This window comes from Podospora pseudopauciseta, chromosome 6 (assembly GCF_035222475.1).
Source record: "Podospora pseudopauciseta strain CBS 411.78 chromosome 6, whole genome shotgun sequence".
Classification (NCBI taxonomy): Eukaryota; Fungi; Ascomycota; class Sordariomycetes; order Sordariales; family Podosporaceae; genus Podospora; species Podospora pseudopauciseta.
Genome location: NC_085895.1, coordinates 3591312 through 3612735, shown reverse-complemented (window position 1 = coordinate 3612735; position 21424 = coordinate 3591312). Strand labels below are relative to the sequence as shown.

General features: G+C 52.7%; 9 protein-coding genes and 1 non-coding gene across 10 annotated transcripts; 6 read left to right on the top strand and 4 right to left on the bottom strand.

Moving 5' to 3' along the window:
• Positions 1 to 56: 56 nt before the first annotated feature.
• On the bottom strand, positions 57 to 1000 carry QC763_0099050 (uncharacterized protein; the record flags this gene model as incomplete). The annotated part of the gene is made up of 4 exons (XM_062906378.1): positions 898 to 1000; positions 741 to 847; positions 575 to 680; positions 57 to 410 (listed from the first exon to the last, which is right to left on the bottom strand). Exons 1-4 carry the CDS (start codon positions 958 to 960, stop codon positions 57 to 59), a joined length of 630 nt encoding a protein of 209 aa, XP_062763453.1. The 5' UTR covers positions 961 to 1000.
• Positions 840 to 2609, top strand: QC763_0099040 (uncharacterized protein; the record flags this gene model as incomplete). The annotated part of the gene is given in 4 exon segments (XM_062906377.1): positions 840 to 858; positions 1177 to 1950; positions 2039 to 2168; positions 2186 to 2609. 4 exon segments carry the CDS (start codon positions 840 to 842, stop codon positions 2607 to 2609), a joined length of 1347 nt encoding a protein of 448 aa, XP_062763452.1.
• Positions 2610 to 3079: 470 nt separating this feature from the next.
• QC763_608780 (uncharacterized protein) lies at positions 3080 to 4723 on the top strand. Its single transcript, XM_062914705.1, has 3 exons — positions 3080 to 3829; positions 3886 to 4173; positions 4230 to 4723. Exons 1-3 carry the CDS (start codon positions 3354 to 3356, stop codon positions 4453 to 4455), a joined length of 990 nt encoding a protein of 329 aa, XP_062763451.1. The 5' UTR covers positions 3080 to 3353; the 3' UTR covers positions 4456 to 4723.
• Positions 4724 to 5218: 495 nt separating this feature from the next.
• QC763_608775 (uncharacterized protein) lies at positions 5219 to 6011 on the top strand (the record flags this gene model as incomplete). The annotated part of the gene is made up of 2 exons (XM_062914704.1): positions 5219 to 5319; positions 5378 to 6011. 2 exons carry the CDS (start codon positions 5219 to 5221, stop codon positions 6009 to 6011), a joined length of 735 nt encoding a protein of 244 aa, XP_062763450.1.
• Positions 6012 to 7222: 1211 nt separating this feature from the next.
• Positions 7223 to 8059, bottom strand: HNT3 (aprataxin-like protein; the record flags this gene model as incomplete). The annotated part of the gene is made up of 1 exon (XM_062914703.1): positions 7223 to 8059. One exon carries the CDS (start codon positions 8057 to 8059, stop codon positions 7223 to 7225), a length of 837 nt encoding a protein of 278 aa, XP_062763449.1.
• A 572-nt stretch (positions 8060 to 8631) lies between these two features.
• Positions 8632 to 11747, top strand: QC763_608760 (uncharacterized protein). The gene is made up of 3 exons (XM_062914702.1): positions 8632 to 8943; positions 9067 to 10907; positions 10981 to 11747. Exons 2-3 carry the CDS (start codon positions 9780 to 9782, stop codon positions 11515 to 11517), a joined length of 1665 nt encoding a protein of 554 aa, XP_062763448.1. The 5' UTR covers positions 8632 to 8943; positions 9067 to 9779; the 3' UTR covers positions 11518 to 11747.
• Positions 11748 to 12012: 265 nt separating this feature from the next.
• Positions 12013 to 14740, top strand: QC763_608750 (uncharacterized protein). The gene is made up of 4 exons (XM_062914701.1): positions 12013 to 12435; positions 12489 to 13656; positions 13715 to 13934; positions 13991 to 14740. Exons 2-4 carry the CDS (start codon positions 13360 to 13362, stop codon positions 14569 to 14571), a joined length of 1098 nt encoding a protein of 365 aa, XP_062763447.1. The 5' UTR covers positions 12013 to 12435; positions 12489 to 13359; the 3' UTR covers positions 14572 to 14740.
• A 305-nt stretch (positions 14741 to 15045) lies between these two features.
• Positions 15046 to 16177, top strand: TRX1 (thioredoxin trx1). Its single transcript, XM_062914700.1, has 2 exons — positions 15046 to 15665; positions 15780 to 16177. The coding sequence occupies exons 1-2, from the start codon at positions 15367 to 15369 to the stop codon at positions 16030 to 16032; spliced, it is 552 nt and encodes a 183-aa protein (XP_062763446.1). The 5' UTR covers positions 15046 to 15366; the 3' UTR covers positions 16033 to 16177.
• A 346-nt stretch (positions 16178 to 16523) lies between these two features.
• QC763_0098970 lies at positions 16524 to 16615 on the bottom strand. The gene has a single exon. It is a non-coding gene; the product is annotated as a tRNA-Pro (tRNA).
• Positions 16616 to 17547: 932 nt separating this feature from the next.
• Positions 17548 to 20043, bottom strand: QC763_608730 (uncharacterized protein; the record flags this gene model as incomplete). Its single annotated transcript, XM_062914699.1, has 1 exon — positions 17548 to 20043. The coding sequence occupies one exon, from the start codon at positions 20041 to 20043 to the stop codon at positions 17548 to 17550; it is 2496 nt and encodes an 831-aa protein (XP_062763445.1).
• Positions 20044 to 21424: the final 1381 nt, after the last annotated feature.

The following is a 21424-nucleotide window of genomic DNA, read 5'->3' as shown; positions in this document are numbered from 1 at the left end:
AGTGCTATGGTTGTACATGACCATCAATATGATTGGATACAACACCAAGATTAGGCTTAGGCATTCTCATACTCGATCATGACACTCTTTCCTCCCTGCCGAACGCCATCGCGATAAACAGCAAAGTCCAGAACACCCCCAGCAACCGTCATCTCGATATCGTACTTGAGGACGTAGATAACCTTTCCCACGGGGTTGGTGAATGTTGGAAGGGTGGTCAGGTCGATCTTCGTTTCCCACTTCACCGTGCAGAGCGTCTTGATTTGATCATTCCAGACTTTGGGTGGCTGTGAGGCAGTTGTGCAGTAGATAGCCTCCACAATGGTCTGTTTCTGGTCGTCGTTTGTGTCAAAAAAATGACGTAGGTAGGAACTTGTGACACGTTTGTCTGAATTCCCGAGGTCGCCCTTCTATAGGTCAGCTCTAAAACAATCACAATCATGGAGCAGATAACGCTTGCCTGATTCAAATATCAGCACATCCGGTCCTTCGCTCTCCACCCGGCGTCGTAGTGGCAGAAGTACCTCAGAGATGCATCATGGACTTTGGGGTCCCAGGTGGCAGAATAACGAACACCATAGCTGGCTCTGGAGATCCGCCCCTGAACATCAATAGACAGATTCGAACGGCCTTTGGAGCTAATGCTTTGGATTACAGCTCCGCGGCAGATGGCGGCCCAGCTTTGAACACAGTATTGTCAGCTAACCGAGTTGTGCCAACAAGAACAATGGGAAACCTACGGGCTGGCGCCACGAGATTGAAGTATCTCAATCTCATTTCCAAGCTTCTTCTTGAGATAAGAAAAGAGATATCTTGAACGCCCAAAGCCACCAACAAGAATGACATACTGCGTTGCGCGTTAGCCTCTTCAATGCAGAAAGTGTAGCCTGTACTTACCTTGGGACCATGTCCCTTCTTCCGAGTCACCGCAGCCTCCTGCTCTTGAACCATGACAAACATCTTGTCTAGGACAGGATCGAAAGCACGCTGAATCTCACCTCTTCCTCTCCCCACACCTCTTCCCACATCCCTTCCTCTTCCTCCATTCCAAAAGAAGAAGCCACCGCTAAGGTTTTTGCCAGGGACCAGTCTGCGACTTGACCTAGGTATGGTAATATCTCTGATTCAAGTTTGGCATTCACTTACAATTTCTTTTTCAGACATTCTTGATCGCAGCTACTTTGACCCATCACTTCGAGCAGCAGTGCACCAAGGGCCATGCTGGTCAGTCCGAAGGAGCAAGCGATGAGAGCTTCGTCAGTATTGAGCAGCTTCAGGAGATGCTAGAGTCCTATCGGAATGTCATCACGGACAAATCCAACCATGCAACAGATCTTGAGCACGAGAACAAGAAGTTGAAAGAGCAATTGAGCTCGGTCAGCGGAGACTCGCGATGGAAACTATCCAGCTTTCTCGGCAGGTTTAGTAATGAGAAAGCTCTTTGCACTCATGACACTGAGGAATACGACACCTACATCAGCGAGCTTGAGGCCAGGCTCGAGAATGCCGAGCACAAGTGCGTCGAGCTAGAAGTAATCATCAATCATCAGGCCGCCGAGCTCAGGAATGCCGAGCAAAAGTTCATCGAGCAGGAAGCTATCATCAAGCATCAGGCCGCCAAGTTTGCCAGAGATCTTGAGGAGCAGAAGTTTAAAGATCCCGTTGGTTACACGAAGGTCTCGGACAACGAGATCGAATCCAAATGGAAGCAGCTGCGATTTCTGGTTCGACAATTTGAGGAGAGCCACTTCCCCCAGTCCATCGATTGGGAGACTGCCAATTCGCTAGCCTTCTTGAAGTCAATTCCTACAGCTACCAAATACCAGGCAATGTCGCCGCGTTTTCTATCCGCTCATTCGGGCAGCGTATTTATGGAACTATCTTCACCACTACATCTTTCGCATCCAGGCCACTTACTGGAATGGGTCACTTGGTTCGTCTCTTTCCATCGTATTTCACAAGATAGAGGGTCAGTATACCAGCCCCTTCAACCGACCACATGTGTAATGGTTGCCTAACTTGTCATTCTGATATCTAGCCACCATTGACGGCAAGGAGCAGGACGTCCCTTGCCAGAAACCCACACGGGAGAGTTTTCATGAATGGCGGTCCCAAACTGTGCGATTTGCCAACATGGTCCCACACCGGAACTATCTCCCTGTTCTTGTGTCCCATTTCTATCGAGGAAACTCAGAGATGTGGTGGCCCAGGATACCAAAGAGGATGCGGTGAATGCCGCTGTCACCGAGATCATCACGCTTGCAGCAGAACTAGACACGATTTTCCGCACATCAACGGCAGACTTTACGATCGTCATCAGTGATGCCTGGCCTGATTCTCTTCTTGACGAAAATTACAGGTTCGGGTTTCCATTCGATCCAGATATGATGGAGCCAACGCGCCGTCTTCGTCCTCCGCCTCACTGTTCGAAGAGAAACGAGTCGATGAATGTCGACCTTGTTATTGCCCCCGGGATCGTCAAATGCGGGACTGCGGACGGGAAGCATTACGACAAAAAGAGGGTTCTCGTTAAGCTTGAGGTGATATACGATAAGCAAACCACGCAGGATGGGATTTCTATTCCGAAGAAGGTGAAGACATTGGGTTAGGGGGCCAACCCTTGTGGAAGAGAGATGACGGAGATGCGGACATGATAATCATGCCAGCTGAAAAATCCGTTTACCTTATCAAGAATGACAGGCAATAAACTGTGAGATAAACATGTAATGGGATTTGAGAGTTTTGTCATAATGGTAGGCTGGGGAGTTAGCAAAAGTGTAAAGTGTAGGGTACCGCAGATACATAGTTTTGAACCGACTTTCACACAGCGCAGTATCTAGTTGTTGAGATATCACGATGCGTTCAGTGATCTGACTGGGAGTTTAAATATCAACACGCAATTTCTGTTGTTTTGAACAAAGCACAATCAAATCGAGAAAGCTTCAACGTGGAATGCTTTTGATGCTTAGACCCCTTGGCGCCCCTGACTCAATGACGCAATGGATCTCGGATGCGGTGACAAACGAACTTCTCAATGACTTCATCAACATGGTTTGTTTGAAGAAGCAATAATGATGACGATGGACAGAGGGTACCAAGCATAAAGACGGAACTCTGCTGTGGTGGAAGGGAGCTTTTGGCAATAAAAACAATTGACCGACCCGACTTTTTGAATTGGCACCTGCAGTCTCAACACCTGCACCTGCACCTGCACCTGCACCCCCCACCTTCCCGGAAGACCACAACACAACCAAGCAGCTACTGAACTGCGACCTCTTGCAGCATCAAACAACAACTCAATTCTCCCTCTTTCTCTACACCTCAACCAAAGTCGACTTTCCGCCACCGCCAAAATGTCCGACACCCGCAACGTTTGCATCACCGCCGTCGACGGCCAAACCGGCTTCCTCATCGCCGAGCTCCTCCTCAAAGAAGAGCGCTTCAAGAAGCAAATCACCAGCCTCAGCGGCCTCTCCCTCGACCCGAGCTCGGCCAAGGCCAAAGAGCTCGAGTCGCTCGGTGCCGTCATCGTGCCCCACAACCCCGGCCGCGAGCGCGAGATGGTCAATGCCCTCAAGAAGATCGGCTGCGACACCATCTGCCTGATCCCTCCCGCGAAGGAGGACAAGTTTGATATTTGCGTCGAGCTGACCAATGCGGCCAAGAAGGCGGGTGTTCAGAATGTGCTGTTGATTAGTGCTGCTGGGTGCGATTATGCCGAGAGGGATAAGCAGCCGAGGCTGAGGGAGTTTATTGATTTGGAGGCTTTGGTGCTGGCTGAGAAGGGTAATGCGGATGTTGCCTTGGGACATTCGCCTTGTGTTATTCGGTGAGTTTCTTCAACACCGTGGATGTCAAGATCTGCAACTGACAGGACTATTTTAGTGCTGGTTTCTACGCCGAAAACATCCTCTTGTATGCCCAGCAAGCCCAGAGCGAGGGCGTCCTTCCTCTTCCCATTGGCGAGAACCACAAGTTTGCTCCTGTTGCCCTCGGTGATATTGCGCACGTTGCTGCCCATGTTCTCTCCGGAAAGGGCCCTCACGGCTTTGACGACAAGCACCGCGGTCAGATGATGGTCATCACTGGACCTATGCTCTGCGCTGGAAAGGAGCTTGCCGAGTCGGCCAGCAAGGCTTTGGGTCAGACGATGGAGTTTGAGAATATCTCTGAGTATGTTTCTTTTGGCTCTTTTCCGTTCTCATATACGGTAACTAACACTCTTTCAGGCGTGAGGCGAAGAGAATCCTCAAGAACCAAGCCACCATCGACGACTCCGAGAAGGAGTACCTCCTCGAGTACTACAGCCTGGTGCGTGAGGGCAAGACCAACTACATCGCCACGACTGCTTTCCACGATGTCACGGGCGAGCACCCCACCGAGCCGGACGAGTTCTTCCGCCTGTATGCCGGCGAACTGCGTCCCAAGAAGAAGGTGAAGCACAATGGTGCTTAAACAATGAACCATGTACTGCCTCGGACTGGTTGGAGTTTAGGATCTGGATTTATGGATTGGGATTCTTTTGTCTAGGCGTTCATGGGTTGGGGGAGGAGCAACGGTACTCAAATATGCTGCCATGAAGCGGCACGATAGTGTTTTGATATGTGGGAGCTTTCCCGCTTGGCTGTGTGTATGGCCTTGGCTCTGCAGGTTAAGCGTTCAGATATCGGATGAATGCTGAAAATAGCATCTGGCACAATACACTTTAATCTACCACATGAGGCCATGCTCTCTATGCAGTAAGCTTTGTTTGACTGACAGAGTAGGCTGGCAATCTATCGAGCCCGGCTCTCGGCACAGTTTAACCGGTTGTTTACAGCAGAGCTCTATCGTTCACCCTTGGCTGCGGTAACCAATGGGGGTTTTTTATATTGGCGAGGAGAGCGGGAGTTGTCTATCGGCTTCCATCTGATGTTGATGCTCGCTGGGAATGGAACACCAATAGCCCGGGTTGATGAGGTCTGCCATGGTAGCATCAGACGGGGGAGTTTCTGCATCACTGGTATTGACGCCCACCATATTGTCACATGCCAGATAGCAGAGATTGACCGGGCATATGGTGTTGCGGTAGATGCAAGGAATGGTCCAGTAATCTCAAAGTCTTCTCAACAGTGGGGATACACTCAGCGGTATATCAACATGGCTCTCGCTGCTCCTTCCCTGGCCCTGCTCACCTCGACCTTTTGCTTAGGCATCGGGGGCTCCCCACAGAGATAAAATGCTCCTACTCTACCACCACCTCCTCTGCCTCCTCACCCTCCGCCACCATGCCCTCGTCAAAGCCCAAACAGTAGCAAAGACCTACACAGGCTGGGACTGGTACATCCCCCCTCCCCGTTCCCCTTCCCTATCCCCACCACTTTCTAACCACAGCCAGCTGCAAACCCATCTGCGCCAGCACCGACAACCGCCCCTCCCTCCTCACCACCCGCGGCGCCGTCCGCGTCTGCAACAGATCCAACCAGCCCCTCCCCACCACCGCCGGCGTCTCAGCCGTGACGGGCTGCCAGCCCGGCGTAAACACCAACACCGCCGCCTACCTCTGCGACACGTACCAGCCCATTCCCATCTCCAACGACCTCTCCTACGGCTTTGCGATCCAGGTCCAGGACAGTCAAGCAGCTGACCATCCTAATTGCTGTAAATGCTATCAATTGCGGTGGTTGACTGGGGCGGCAGCGAATAAAACGATGATTGTACAAGTTGTTACCCCTGGGGGTGCGGGGGGGGATGTCAAAAGGGGCGACATGATTATTTTGACTCCGGGAGGGGGGGTAGGGCCGCTGGGGCAGGGGGGGTGTAATGGGATGTATGGGGGGGGTTACAACTGGGGGGGTGCACAGGGGGGGGTGAGGAATAGGCAGGAGTGTGAGAGGTTGCCGGGGGGGTTGTGGGGGGGTTGTTATTGGAGGTGGAATTGGGCCGGGGGGGTGGTGAATGGGTGGGATGTGGTTTATCATCAGGTTGAGTGTCCGGGGCGGTTGGTAGGGATTTCGGGGTGTGTGGCTTGAGCCTTCTGGGGAGAGTGTCATGTCTGGATTGCTTGGAGGGGGTGGGCTTTTGGTGAGGGATTGGTGATCAAGAAATGAGTCAGTTGTGCTGAGGCAAACTGCATTATATGGTTTGGATGTTTGTGGTGGAGTCATCAGTCATAAGGTAGCTGTGAATTTGGTGATCTCTAAAAACTCTTCAGGACCTCGTGGTTTAGCTCTGGGCCATTGTTGTGGTAAACTCAAAAGAATAGGTCACATGCCAGAGCGAGTTCATAACTGGCGAAACCTACTTCATTCAGTGGTACCTAGGTAGGCGGTAGCAACGCCCTGAAAGCACAGTCGGGTGTTCATCGCTCGCCCCTTCTCACACCAGGAAGCAGACATATACATGCTTCTTCCTTCTTGTCGCCTCAAGCAGACATCTTCCAAAAGTCACAATGCGGCCCCATGCGGATGACAAAAACAAAGGCCTTGACAACAACACACTTCAAAGTCAAGACGCCAACAGCACAGAGGCTAACATTGCAAAGACTGCTGACACCGTAGCGGAAGTCAGCGGGCAGACTGAGATCTTAATGGCTGATGACACCAAGGCAGAGGCCAGCGAGGATATTGACATCCCAATGGTTGATGACTCCAAAGCTGCAGTCAGCGACGATGAGTTTAGCGACTATGAGCTCATCGACTGTGAGTCCTGGGAGGAGGCCAACGGGGACGAGGACGAGTAAATACGTGAATTCCTCTGTGAGCATGCTCCCCAGGTGAGAAAGGCGTTAGACGATGCCGCTAGACGCTACGGACCTATCATCCGGGCTCAGATAGCGGAGGACAAGGCAAAGAAAGCGGCAGATAAGGCCGCAAAGGTGCAACAGGCTGAGAAGGAGCGTAGGGCTAGGTTTACGCCGGATGAGATCGCCAAGCGGAGGAGGAAAAATGAAAAGGAGAGGGCGAGGAGAAAAAGGAACAGGGCGTTGCTTGTTGCGAAGGAGGAGGCCGAGAGGAAGGAGAGGAAGGACAAAATACTTCAAAAGATCAAACAGCGGAACTTGCAGGAGGGGGAGGAGTCGGATGTTGAGTTTATTCTGGAGTAGCCCAAAAAGCAGGGACATTGGCCAAGACCTGGCCCGTCATGTTCTTGGTCAACATTACGATGGTTTTACACTCTTTGAATCTTCTTTTGCAGCACGATTGAATTCACCGCTTTGGAATAAAGCATAACAAACAGCCCGTTACTCCTTCTTCCACTCCTCAAACTCCTCCTCCAGATGCTTCTTCAGCTGCGTAAACTTATTCCCAAAGTCCTTCCCGCACCTCCAGCATTTGAAATCCTTGCTCAGATTCCCGTTCTGGAACCCCACATCCCTCCTGACGTCGTCATCTGCCAGTGGATAATCCACCAAGGGAATAAAAAACTCGGTGTTGAAACTATTGTAGTGCTTCTTGTGCTTCACCTTGGGCGAGTGCATGTCCTTGCTGATGATGTGAACATGCAGATGATCCATGCTCGGGTGTGCGTGCATCCCGACCTTGATTTCTTTGAGATAATCCCGTCCTGGGGGTCGGTTGGTGTAGTCTGTTGCTTCTAGACGAGGCTTGTTTGAGACTGAAAAAGAACCGAGCAATCTTTCTAGCTCGGCTGCGGCGAGTTTGGCTGCCGAAGCGGCTTCTTCTCGTACGATGGCCAAAAAGGCAGGGTCGGCGAAAGCTTCATTAGGACGGAGGAGGGAGTGCTTTTCTGAGCGAGGTAGAAGAAGGAGATGGACGGTGGCTTTGGGGAACGAGTCCTTGATGAGGACTGTGTTGGGAGTTACCCGGAGTACTTGGCTGCCAAAGGAGGAGGGGTTGTTGATATACTGAACTAAGGCGCCGCGCCAGCGGGCGGCTTTGTCTTTTGGACGCTTTTCGGGTTCTGGTGAGGCCGGGGCCTTTCTCTTCGGGGCCATGAGTTCGGCAAATGCATTCTTTGGCTTTGACGAGGCCGATGATGGCTCGTCGTCGTGTTCTAAGGAGTTTGCCCCAGCGGGGTGGTCGACGATGTCGTCAATATCTTCTGCTTGCTCGGCCATTGTGAAAGAAATGCACTCAATTTGCAGTTTTGAAGTTCCGTGAAATCGACGATGGTGGGTGTCTTGTTTTCTTGAGTGTTGGTGATGAGGTGGTCGTCATTGACGTCGCCGGATGACTCGACTGACAGCAGCCGACAGCAGAGGTGGCCACAGCTGGCAGCAGCTGTCCAGGGCAAACACCATGTGTAAGTGAAGATATTCGGAGGTGATGGGACGCAACGCAACTATGTCACGAGGCCAAGGTAGCATGAAAGGCCGTAGTGAGCTTGGAAGCGAACAACACGGGCACTGGGCGGAAACTGTTCATGAGATCGCACCTTCCCAGTTGCATCCATCCCATAATAGTGGGCAGCTTCTCACGCACCTCCCGGCTGTGTCTGCCAAAGCTTGGACTCACACGCGAGTTTGCAGACTGCTCACCCATGTGTCATCCCAAAGTCAACATGCTATTTTGAACAGACGAGATTCCCATCGCCAATGACATGGGACAATCACCCGCTTCTCTCCTCCATCTTTTCAAGTCCTTCCTTCAACTTTGCCTTGTCTTCGATCGTAAAACTGTGTTGCCGCGACCACCACTCCGGTCAACAACTCCTGTTCTTTCGTTCATTGTCCATTGTTACACCTCGTGGTTTGGTAGCTAAAAGACATCTGCTTGTCAACGAGGTATGCAGGAAAAGGAGTTTTTTGGTCCAATGGTGGCTCAACGGGCACCAGTGCCGTCGTCCACTTTTTAATGGCCCATGGTGCAATCGTCGCTAACACATCCATCACATTTGCGTGGATTGCGATGAATCTTCAGGTAGAGTTACTTCGGGGCTCAGCATCCCTTGTCGAGTTGGTTCTGCTGCTGCCACGAGCAGCGATGGGAGGTGCAAGGCATTGTAATGATGATGACAGCCCTCCTATTTTCTTTTCGAGGTCTGTGTGGCTGCTGTGTGGCTGTCGGGCTTTCTAATTGATCTCAAATAGCACCCTCATCATCATACGAGGCTGACCTTTCCAAGCAGACAGATGGCGGTGTTAACCCAGGGAAACCTTGCAATATACAGCTTTCCAATATCTCCGCGGGAGATAGCTGCAACTGGTCCAGGCATAGTCTTGTCTGAACATCACGCTCGACCAGACTAATTGACATCATCTGTCCATGCAGGCTTCTTGTCCCAAGGAAATAATTGGAGACCCTTGTTGCGTCGAGGTTCCGAACCGCTGCAACAAATTGCTCGCATCTTCCCATCTTGAGAAAAGCGGACAAACTACACCAGGCACAGACCAAAAATAGACGTCCGAAGTTGATAACTCCAAACGACGGGGAATGACCCGGCACCTTGCCGTCGCGAGGCCTCTAACTTCCAAGAACATGGCTCAGTCTGCGTCGCAGCTTTTTGGAACTAGCACCACAACCGTGTCACACTCCCGTAATGGCGATCATCTCAAGTCCGCCGTTGAGATCGTAAGAAAGCCGCCCGTCGGGGCGTGACTCGAATTGGCGCGAAACGGCGTCTGTCGTTAGACGTTAGACGTTGTGCCCAATGGCCCGAATGGGTGACATCTGACAGATAAAATGTCCAATATCCCCCCCACAGCTGGGATGATGGGATCACATCAGCCTCTCGAGTTTCTTTGCCTCCCCAGCGAGGTCAAGTTCCTAGCAAGACAAGGACTCGGTCAATACTCGGCAAAGATCATCATCCCAGTATAGCAACGATACCTCGCGATTATGAAGTCCTCCCCAATGATACTAGGGGCCCTCGCTTGGGCCTCGCTATCCACCATCACACTCGCCAACGACGGCCACTCACCACCAATACTTTCGCGATACAGAAGGTCTTCCTGCTCTGCCCTCGCCGCCGCTGAACTTACGGTTGACACCCCCTTGGGTACCGTTTTCGGCACAACATACCCTGATACGCCCTGTGTCCGCCGATTCCTCTCCATCCCCTTCGCCCAACCCCCAGTGGGATCTCTCCGCTTTCTCCCTCCTGAACCTCTCTCCGCCCTCCCCTCCTCCCCATACAGAGCAACTCAATTCGGTCCCTCATGCATGCAGTTTCTCATGGAAGACCCGCCAACCATCTTCACACAGTTCGTCAACCAGTACAACCTGCAAGGACTCAACATGACCTCTCCCTTTCTCTCCGAAGACTGCCTCTCTCTCAGTGTCTACGCCCCACCAGTTCGGGCTTGGGGCCAAAAGCTCCCAGTGATAATCTTCATTCACGGTGGTGCCTTCATAGCAGGCGGCCAAGACGTCCCCTATCAAATTCCCGCTAACTGGGTCCAAGATTCACAAGAGCATATTGTAGTCACCTTCAACTACCGCTTGAACATCTTCGGCTTCCCCAACGCCGCAGCTTTTGCCGGGGACAGCACCAAGCAAAACCCCGGCTTGCTCGATCAAAAGCTGGCCATCCAATGGGTCAAAGACTACATCAGCTACTTTGGCGGAGACCCAGAGAGAATTACCCTTTGGGGGCAGTCAGCCGGTGCTATCTCTGCGGCTTGGTACCAATATGCAGCTTTTGACCCTTCATTCCCCCAGGTTTCGGCCGTCATCATGGACTCTGGGACAGAGATCTTCCCGCTTGCTCGGGCGAGCACAGAGGACGTCAAGCACGGAAACTTTACCGCCGTCGCGACCGAAGTCGGTTGTGGGGGGTTGTCACCTCAGGAGGAGTTGGAATGCATGCAAACCGCCGATGCGGAACATATTGAGGCGTTCTTGCAGGTGAACATGGAGGAGCTCATGAGCGGGAAGCCGTTCATTTACTTTACATCCGTGGTGGACAACAGAACCGTGTTTGGGAACTACACGGACAGGGCGATCAAGAAGGAGATTTTGGATGTGGTGAGTTAAACTCGACTAAAGAGACAGAGGTTGGGGGCCGGTAACTGACAAGAGGGGAAAAAAAAAAAAACAGCCGACAATCATCGGAACAAACGCCAACGACGGCATCCCCTTTGTCCCACTCACCGCAGAGGGAGTCAACTCCACCATCGAAGCCCTCACTACGGCAGTCTTCTTCTTTTGTCCCGCCGTGCAGGCCAGCGCGCTGCGGATCATGGCCGGCGTGCCCGTCTACCGATATCTTTACACGGGCAACTTTAGCAATGTCTCACCTGAGGCGTTTATGGGAGCTTATCACTCGGCTGAGCTGCCTCTGATTTTCGGCACTCACTCCCTGCTCCGCGGCCTGTCGACACCGGAAGAGGAGGCCGTCAGTGAAGCGATGCAGGACGCTTGGGTGGCGCTTGCGAAGGGCGGGCAGGCTGGACTCGAAGCGACAGGGTGGCCGAGGTATAATCTTGACACGAGACTGGTGAGGGAGTTTGGGCAGTTTGAGAATGGGACGACGACCGAGGACGGGAGGGTGCCGCTGTCGAGTGTGGTGAGGGATGTCAGTTTGAAGAATATGGAGGAGATGTGCCCACCTATCTTGGATGCGTGGCTTGTGTAAGGAACGAGGGCGGGAGATATCGTTGTATGCTGTCACGAAGACTACGAGTATGGACATGGACTATTGATGTCTCGGATCGGGACGCGCATGATGGAAGGAATGATTCATGATTATGAATGAGCGCTTACGGGGGTTAGCTCTGAGGTGTAGGAGGGAGTTCTGGAAGTGCCAGGCTTTTGGTCTAGAGTGATCTCCCATAGGAAATTGATGACCCTTATCTTTTGGTCTTCGGCATCAACGTTCGGCGTAATCTCAACTAAGCACGCTCTGTTTTCGTTGTCTTACCCAAAGGATGCAGCTTGTTTACGAGGTACGAAATACCTATCAACCGTTGCCCATGCCGTCATGCTGTGTGAGGAATCTGCATGTGAAAACACCCGTGCCTTGCATCCCCCACGTTGAGGCAGGTCATGGAGTTGAGTGTGAGTTCCATCTTGATGGGCCCTGTCTGGGACAGGAATGAGACTGTTTCGTCTCATCAAGCTGCTGAAAAAACAAACTTTGTTTCCTTCAAGCATCCTGCCTGTTTAAGCAAAGACAGAACAGCCAGCCAGCCCTGTCGAGAGAAGATCGTTGGAAGCTTCTCCTCTGTTTCCCCCTGTCAACTTGGCGTTATCCCCGCGCCGCTTTCCATCTCACCCACCATTCAAGTCCGAACACCACCAGCACCAGGCCCCCTGCCCCAACGCTGACCGCAACACCACCACAGACTTGCTTGCGCCGTTCGTTCCATACGCGAGGCTCTTCATGCAGAGATCCCATAGTGTAACCACTCGTTCCTTGGCGTACATTCCAGCCCGAGCATCTTGGGAATTCTTCTCAGGAACCGCTGCAGGCGGCAGGCCGTACGGTGTTAAAGGGGGTCAACATCACATGGTGATGGGCAATGTGTATTGTCGGGTGGCGGGATGAAAAGAGATGCGCTACACACCCTCTTGGTATCTCCTAGTGCTGCGGCTGATTTACAGTACTTGATATTGGAATCAAAATGTCCATTCCCGGCGAGGAAGGGGGCGCCCAAGATGAGATGACAGGCACAGACAAGACAAGACAAGCCCACCGCCGCACCGAAGCTTTTCTGTTAGCCCGTGACACAGCATTCCCACTGTTGGGCAGCACAGCTTACCCCAGAAAACCGCCATTGGGCCGTGGGGAAATGAGGGGCAGCTCGTTGGTGTAGCGCCCGCTGTCGAACGACAAGCAAGCCCGTCAAAAAAAAAAAAAAGCCACTCACCTGCAGCCGTCGTTGTGGATACGAACTCGGAGAAAGAGTCGCGAATAGCAACACCAATCCTTCCCCCAACGGCAAACTCGGTGAAAGTTGGCAAGGAAAAAAACAACCTACATGATGCCAAGATATATACACCTAGCTCCCCCGCCCAATATTGGTACTGTACACGAATCCGGAAGGACCCTGACGCCGCAACGTCGTCTCCCCAGACCCCCCCGCGATGTGACATTGGCACCGCTGGGCTGAATTGATCGCTCGGACTGGTCAGCCGGACCACAGATTGCGGATCGCAGGGTTTCTCTATAATGTACTGAATGTGGGGCACTTGGACCATTTGAGCAGGCATAATGCAAAAAGGCTGCCTCGTTGGCAGCTCAGCTCCAGGAGCTATCATGGCTTTGGGCCCTGGTGATGCATGCTGCCAAGGAGTGCCGCCTCTGGACCTTTTGCAACACTCGCCGGGGACGGGAGCCTGGTGATTTTGGGCCCCATGGGTACAGCGAAGAGGGATCCGACCTTCTGGGGTGTCTGGTGAAGGGTATAAGAATGAGCCGAATCCCCAACTTGTCGGGAAGGATTCACCAGACAGGTTTGTGAAAGTCGCCGACAACATGTTGAACCTCAAGACCATCTCAGCGGGCCTCGTTGCCGGAGCCGCCTTCGCCTCGGCTCAGTGCACCATCCCTACTACGCCCCTCTCCGACGACATCCCCTCTCACTTCCGGATCCAGGTCCAAAATGCTAGCCGGCCTGAAGTGCACAACAAGTACATGAACTTGTTCGAAGCTGGTGGTGGTGACCAGCATTTGTTCATCGGGCCAGTTGGCGAGCCCACATACGACTTCACGCTGGTGGATGGTGTCGTGTTCAACGTTCGGAAGAACATTCGTCTCGTCATTGGCGGAGAGGTGAGCTCTTGATTCCTGTCTCGTTCTTCCCAGACATGACTAACAACTTCCCACACAGTGGTCCGAAATCGATCACACCACCAAGCTGTTCTCGACTGCCCGTCCGGATCCTGACGCCATCTTCCAACCCACATATGCTTGCAACCCGGACACCGGCCTCCTTCAGGTCGAGCTGAGGTTCGTTCAGTGGGAGGGTGAACCTCTTGGTGGTCACATCTGTGTCCGCCACTCCTTCGACGGCTCTCACGAGTTCCGTTATGACCCGCCCGGCAACACTCGTAAGCTTTCTCCCTACCCAATCTTCGGAACCGTTTCCCTAACAAATGCCTTGTAGTCATCGACGTCAACAGAGAGTGCATCAAGGTAACCTTGGTCGTCCTCCCCACCCTCGACGGCGGCCCAAGCACAACCTTTTCCACCGTGACAGTCAGCTCGACCTCGTCCTCCTCTTCCGTCGTGCCTCCTTCCTCGTCCTCGACCTCGACCTTGACCAGCACCAGCACCTCCACCGCCCCCACCTCCACCTCCACCTCCGGAGTTCTCCCCTACACCGACATGACCTCCCTCGGTTGGCGCTACATCGGCTGCGCCCCGGAGGAGCGCTGGACTACTGACGGCCCATTCCGCACACTGTCGGGTGCGCTGTTGGGGTCCGACACCATGACCAACGAGGCTTGCATGGCCTTCTGCGGCGCCAATGGTTGGGCGTATGCTGGTACCGAGTGGAGGCGCGAGTGCTGGTGCGGAAACAGCTATGCGCCGACCAGACAGCCTCTGACAACGCTTGTCAGTTTGGCCAAGTGTGATTACAGGTGCAGTGGTGACAGCGGCCAGTTCTGCGGTGGTGATGCTTGGTTGAGCCTTTATGCCAAGTGCCCTACTGGTGGGCCTTGCGAGAATGCTGTTTTCACATAAGTCTGTCTGGCAGAGATCGTGGGGGATGTAATGAAGGGATCTAGTGATGGATGTAATACAGTGTGTTAATTATACCAAATAACATCACAGTCCCGTGAAGGGCTTTCGTTGATGCATGTCGACTGATCGTGATCGGTATTCTATGTCAATTCTGGCGACGATGTTCGATTTGGAAAACCCAGAAGGTGCCATGGATCCAAGCTCGAGGTAAAGTTGAAGCTTCGACAAGGGATTGCCCAAGTTTCCGACATTTGCAGCAAAAGGACGTGCTGATCTCGATATTTGGAATTGCGTCTGGGGAATTGTCTCAAAAGAGTATCTGATTTGAGATCGCTCGCCACCTGCTTCTCCGGCGCCATCGCTGTCGTGCAGTTGCGCAATGATGAGGAATCAACCAATATTCTGCCGGTCTTCTGGAATTGTCTCGGGTAACACGGGCTTACCGTAACGTCAGCAATTGGATACCACAATTGGCTCGCTTAGGTCTCAAGCCTTCACTTACCGTAAGATCGCGTAATCCACCTCCTTCGCGTCATCGCCAAGATCGGCCACCAGCATCGAGAACCTCCTAAAGCTCGGTGACAAATCCCTCTCTTACATCATCACTCATTGACGGCCGGCAAGTAGTTCAAACTTGCAGCCAATTCCACAGCCATCCACACACCTTTTCTTTGAAACCAGGCTTGTGACTCTCTGTAACTTGGTTGTCGGAGTAATTCGTTCCAATAACCAAAAAGCCGTTATAAGCCTCACCTCCCCAGCCACATCCCACCCCGCACCTTTCTTTTGTTGAAGATGTCATTCCGACTCCTCGCCCGCCCAGCTACCACCACAGCTTTCCGATCCGCTCTCCGAACAACAACAAGAACATCGTCACCATTACAATCACTGCGCCCTGCGTTCCCTCAAACAACCCCAACATCCTCCGTCACTAAACCAAGAGCCTTCACAACCACAACCCCCAAAATGACGGTCCACATCTTCGAAACAGCCGGCCAGTTCAAGGAGGCCGTCGCCGCCCATCCCGTCGTCGTCGTCGACGCCTTCGCTACCTGGTGTGGCCCGTGCAAGGCCATCGCGCCCCAGATCGCAAAGTACGTCCTCTCACCACATCACGCCCTGCTTTCAAGGTTCTTTTTCTTTTGTCTACTACATCACTCCCGATGTCCCAAGCAAAATACTAACAGGCTTTGTGTCAAACAAAACAGGTGGGCCGAGGACCCCGAGTTCAAGGACAAGATCTACTTTTGCAAGTTCGACGTCGACCACCTCCCCGAACTCGCTCAGGAGCTCGGCATCCGCGCCATGCCCACCTTCATCTTCTACAAGGACGGCGACCGCGTCGACGAGCTCATGGGCGCCAACCCCCCGGCGCTGCTGAACCTGCTTAGGAAGTACCTCGGTGGGAGCGGTGCTGGTGCTAGCAGTGGTGGGGAGCACCCTGAGCCTCCTTCGCTTTAAAGACGAGGGATGTGGAAAAGGGAAGGGGATAGAGCGGAGGGAAGAATAAATACCCAGCTTGCATGCAGATAAGAAGATGAAGAAATTAAGTTTGTGGAACTTCTAAAGATGTCTCAGGTTGTGGGAGCTGCTTTTGTGTGTGTCTGACATGTGAAGGATGATGTTCCCAATGTGAAACTTAACACTACCATCTAAGTAAGCTGTTTCGCAAGTCCAGCGCCCCCTCATCTTCAAATATATGCCCTCCCTCCCAGAGCTTATACCAGATTAGCTTCCGAAACTTCGTCTGGTGAAACCATCTTGCTTTCTGCGCACACCCAATTCCTACTTCCCATGAGGCATACAACAGCGGCGCAAAGTAACCATACTGTTTTTTTTTTTTTTTTTTTTTTTTTTTTTTTTTTTTTTTACAGGGGAAAAAATGCAGCAGCCGGCAGGCATTATGGTTAGAGGGGCAATATGAGGGGCAAAAAAAGGGGAAGAAAAAGGTGGGGGCCACCCGGGGATTGAACCCGGGACCTCTCGCAAACATTGCTGTAGGGTGTCACCCTAAGCGAGAATCATACCACTAGACCAGCGGCCCTTGAATCCACTTGATGTCTTTGCAGGGTGATTTTGAGATTCAAGTAAGAGATGAATGATTAGATCTCTGCTTGTTCTTGCAAACTCCAAGGGATTCATTCGAAGGCATCAACGAGGTGTTTGATGCACTAATTGTCACTATTCTGTCATAAATGGGCCACATGGTTCTCTTCGATCTTCAAGAGAAACATTCGCACTGACGTCTTGCACAATATGGTAACTTGCTTCAATTTCCACTCCCCCACGCGAATCGTCTCCCCTTCTAAAATGCCGGTATATCTCCCCTTCCATGCCTCCACCAAGTAATGATGTGCCCGCCGTGTTTCCGCCGTGCGAGTAACAAACTGGGAGAAAATGCACAAAAAGCCAACGCAACTCCATCCCTCCCGTCCCGTCTCTATTTCCGTGCAATTTTTTCCTTCCTCCCGAAATCTCTATCAAAGGGACCGGGACGAAACCGAGAGATGAAACCGTTTTACATACATGAGGGGGGTATCGTGCCGTGATCCTGACAAATTCAAGCCAAAAAAATGGGTATAAACAAAATAGTAAATGACAGCAGAGAAAGAGAAAAGGTGAAGGATTCGAGGGTATTTGGTGAGAGATGAAAGCCTGATATGATATAAGGGAGGGTTTTCCAAAGCGTGGAGTGATGAACTGATGGTAGGAGGTAAGATGGTGGTGGGCATGGCTGATCCGGATGACTAGTGTTGTAGGTTTTTGGTGTTTCAAGTTTTTTGTAAGGGTTGGTAGATGTGTTAAATTGTAGGAAAAGAAAAGGTAATGAATGAATAGTGGTCGGTGGTGATAGGAAAAGTCCGTTGGTGTGTGAACAGGCAAGGAAATGTCAAAAGAGTGTAGGTGTGTATCAGGATCAGCCATAACCGTTCGCAACTTCTTCATCGCTTAGCCTCTCTCCTCTCCCCTCAACCCTCAAGAGCTCATGCGCTTCAGCGTCAGGCTTGTGCGCCTACCATCCACTGATGAGCGGGGTGTTATGGAGAGCAGCCTCGCGCTCCCGGCGCTGATGTGCCTTGCATGGCCTTTGCCGAGGTTGATGCTTGTAGCTCGTTGCAGCCCGTTGCCTTCGTCAACTGGACTTTCAGCGCCGAGTACCTCTGCTTCATGGGTGCTTGCCGCATCCTCACCAAAATTATTGAGGAGACCCTCCCGACTCTTCATCCTGCCAACTGTATGAGAATGGACAAGAGTGGGCTGCTGGCCGACACTGCCCCAGTGGGCTTCCTCTTCCCAATCGCTCGACGGCCTTGCTTCGCCGGTTGACTTTCTATTCCAACCAGGCCTCTCGCTTTGCAACGGGGTAAGGCGTGCCAAGTAATCGTCCTCCGTGATTTCCATGTCCTCGTTGGCGTGATCGTTTTCTTGTAAGCGCCCACTGTCAGATTCGGGCGTGTATCGCTGTAGCTGCGCATGGGAGCCGCGTTTCAGGACACTCGACGACTTCCGCTTCTTAGCCAACGCTCCCCCTGAGAACCAGGAAGCCTCAGAGTCAATGGATGCTAGCGACATGGCCTGAGGTTCAGGCGAGACACCAGCAGGCTCATCCGGGTGGTTGACTGTAGACGGGGTGTTGCGCATATCTTCAAGTGACCGGGGGTCCGTCATGGGAGTATCATATCGTTCGGCGGGAGGCGTTGGTAACTGATCTGGATCCTCATCGGGCTGTGGGAGATCAGGTGAAGTTTCAGCGATGGGGGGGATCACGTCAACTTCTGGCGATTGGATTCTCGAGTCCGGTGGTGACATTGGAGACTCTGGCAAGTCTTCGCGGAACCGAGACATGGTTCGTTTCGGTACTCCTGAGCTGACCCGTCGTGGTATGAAATTAGGTGGCGGGGTTGGTATCTGAGACGTTTGCATAGAGTCCCTCGACGTGTTCGAGAAAGACGACGGGCCTGCAGAGTGACGCCTGTTCTTGCCCCATCTGAAGAATGAGGCCCAGGACAGTGGGCCTTTAGAACCACTCGTCTCTGACCCTTTCTTCAGCGATTCCGTGTTTTCGGTACGTGTTTCTGAGCCGAGTGGTGACTTTGAACGCCGCAATTTAGCATGCAGGAAGGAGCTTCGGGATCTTGGGCTTGCTAGTGGGGGTAGAGGCTTTTCCTTCGGCGCCTGTGGTAGTTCGGGTGTCTGCAATGGGATGCTGTCAACTCGGTGAAAGGCGGCGAGAGGAGGCACACGCGGTTCGTCAATGGCAATATCACCACAGTCGGTGCTGAGGGGCTTTGCCTGGGCTTCTTGCAGCTGATCCTGAGAGTCCCGTATCCTAGTCGAAGTAACAACAGCAGAAGTAGCATTGGCTCCCAAATCCGGAATCTCACGACCTAGCACTCCTCTTTCCAAGTTTGGAGGCGAGTCTCTCCCCTGTGCCTGAGCTGCAGCTTCAGCAGCCCGCTGCTTTTCTGCCCTCCTTGCAAGTCTTGCTTCAATCTTCTCTTGTTCAAGTTGTCGTTTTCTTTCTCTTCTTCGTTGATCTCGTTCCATGAGCTCCCGCAGGTCGCTAGCACTCAAGTCATCAGCGAGGTTGGCAACCCGCTTATGGGCTTTGAGAGTAGCCTCGGGGATGTTGGCTGGCGATTTCCGGTTGTCATTCTGTCGTTGCGATGGTTTCCTGGCAAGACCGGTGCCGTCGCCAGCAAGCCTGGGATGTGTGGTGCAGCGTATTGTGGGGCGTGGTGCTAGGGCCTCTAGTGCAGAAACCCTGAATGACATGAAATCCGAGTCTGAAGAAAGCGCCGAGTCAATTGATCCTGGTGCTGGAAGGGATATTTCTGAAGACCGATTTCGTTTCTCCCAGTCCGATCCTCGAACTATCCCCATGCCTGATTTGATCCTCCGGCTTTCTTTCTTCATAGGGCGCCCGGCCATCCAGTCCTCAGCGGCAGGTCGGACAGGTATCAAGTTGCTCATGGCCCTGATTTCAGCCTCACGCTGATGGTCAACCTCTCTTTTCTGCTTCTTGCTCGACTTTTTCCGCGGTAAATGATCGCCATCACGCTTGTTGTGAAGCGTGGGAACACGCCGTAAAATTTCCTCCTCAGCAGCTCCTAACCCGACATCGAGCTGTTCCCCGTTGCCATAATTTGCCACTCTTGAAGCAGCGGGCAAGGATGCGCCTGCTGCCCGTTTGTTCTTGGAGCTCTTGGAGCGGCCCACCTGGATGGAGTCATCACGGCCAGGCGAGAAACTGTAGGTTCGTGCTCGCCGTTGGAGCTTCTTAGGCTCGATTCGCTGCTTCTTGATTCCCTGGCGCTCTGACATGGAGGGGAACGCTGATATCATGGCATCTGGGAATGTCTGAGTTCGTGGTGGTAATGCGGATTCGGCTCGGCCACGGAACTGTTCGATATCGGATGCGTTCTGATGGGCTCGCTTCCAGCGGCTCTTCCGCCGAAATAGCCACCCCATGCTTGTGATCTTGACCAAATTATGATGAAGACTGGCGTGGGCTGTGAGACTGGCGACTGGTGAACTCTATAGACGGTGACAGGCGGGGAAGATGCATCCTGAAGAATATCTCAAGGTGACGCGTGGGTGGAATGGGAGCGCGACTGGCAAATTCGTCAGACGGTCGGAATGTCTCTAAAGCATGCTTCAGCGGCGAGACAAAGTGGGCGTGTCCAGGTGTTGATTACTGAGCTGTGAGAGTGACGGAACGGAGGTCCAGTGGTGAGAGGCTGAGCTACCGGGACCTTCGATAGCACGGGGTTCTTATCCACAGCTGCGTGGCAGTGGAGTAAATTGACGGTGGATAGCAGGCGATCTAGATTGTGGTCGTGTTGCTTGGAATGGAGGTGTGCTCCGAATACGCGAGGGAGCTCGTCGAACGCGAGGGCAGAGGTGAAAAAATGGATCGCCAGGCGATATTCCTATGCTGTGCCTTCAGGGCGGGAAGAAGTGTCTGAGAAAAGGTTGTTCGGGAGGGCCCACGTATTTGACACAGGGCGTTGCAGCTGCTGGCAGGGCCCAAGGAAAAAAATAAGAATTGAAGTGACAAGGGAGGGTTCCGGGTACCTTGCTTGCGACGTGCTTGTTGCCCCCCTGCCAAATTCTTGTTGGTCGACTGCAGGCTGCCTGACAGTCTCTTCTGTGAGAAACGGAGGGTTTGAATGAATGCTCCCCCCGTTATGAAATCATGTCACTTAATTGTCTTCTCTCCAGAAGACTGATTCGTTCACTGAGGAATTGGGTTCTGCTAAATCCCCTCCGTTTGCCCCCACCACTTTCTTGGTTGACCCAATCACATTCTCAGGCCAGTCCATGAGCCATCGACCTCCAAACCTCCGATCCAAAACGGCCTGGAGACACTGCCAAACCGCGGCGACGGACCTTTAGCCGGCCAGACTGGCGGAATTCTTGCACCAGCACCTCAGCACCTTAGACCCCGAAGTCGGACTATTTCCGCTCATGTTGTATGGGATGATGGCATTCATGAAGGGCGGCGACATCTTTCCCCTACGTTTTCCCTGGACCCCGCCGTTCTCGTCATCTGAACCCTGGAGAGGTTTGGTTCGGCTTGGCACTGCCCCACTGCAACGGTTTTGTGGGCTTGTGAGTGCCAGGGGTCTTTTCAGCCTTCAGTTGGCTCCACTGGTCGCTCCACCAGGCCAACCCCAACACTGGCTTCTTCTCGAGCTTCTCAATCAGAAGATGGCGCGATCGCTCAAAGCTGCCGTGTATCTTTTGAGTGATTTTGCCGGTGGTATGTATTTTTGGGCCTCTAAAGTGGGCCCAGCAGACTAATGTACACGGCACCTAGCGCATTGCACTGGTCATGAAGAACATGGAA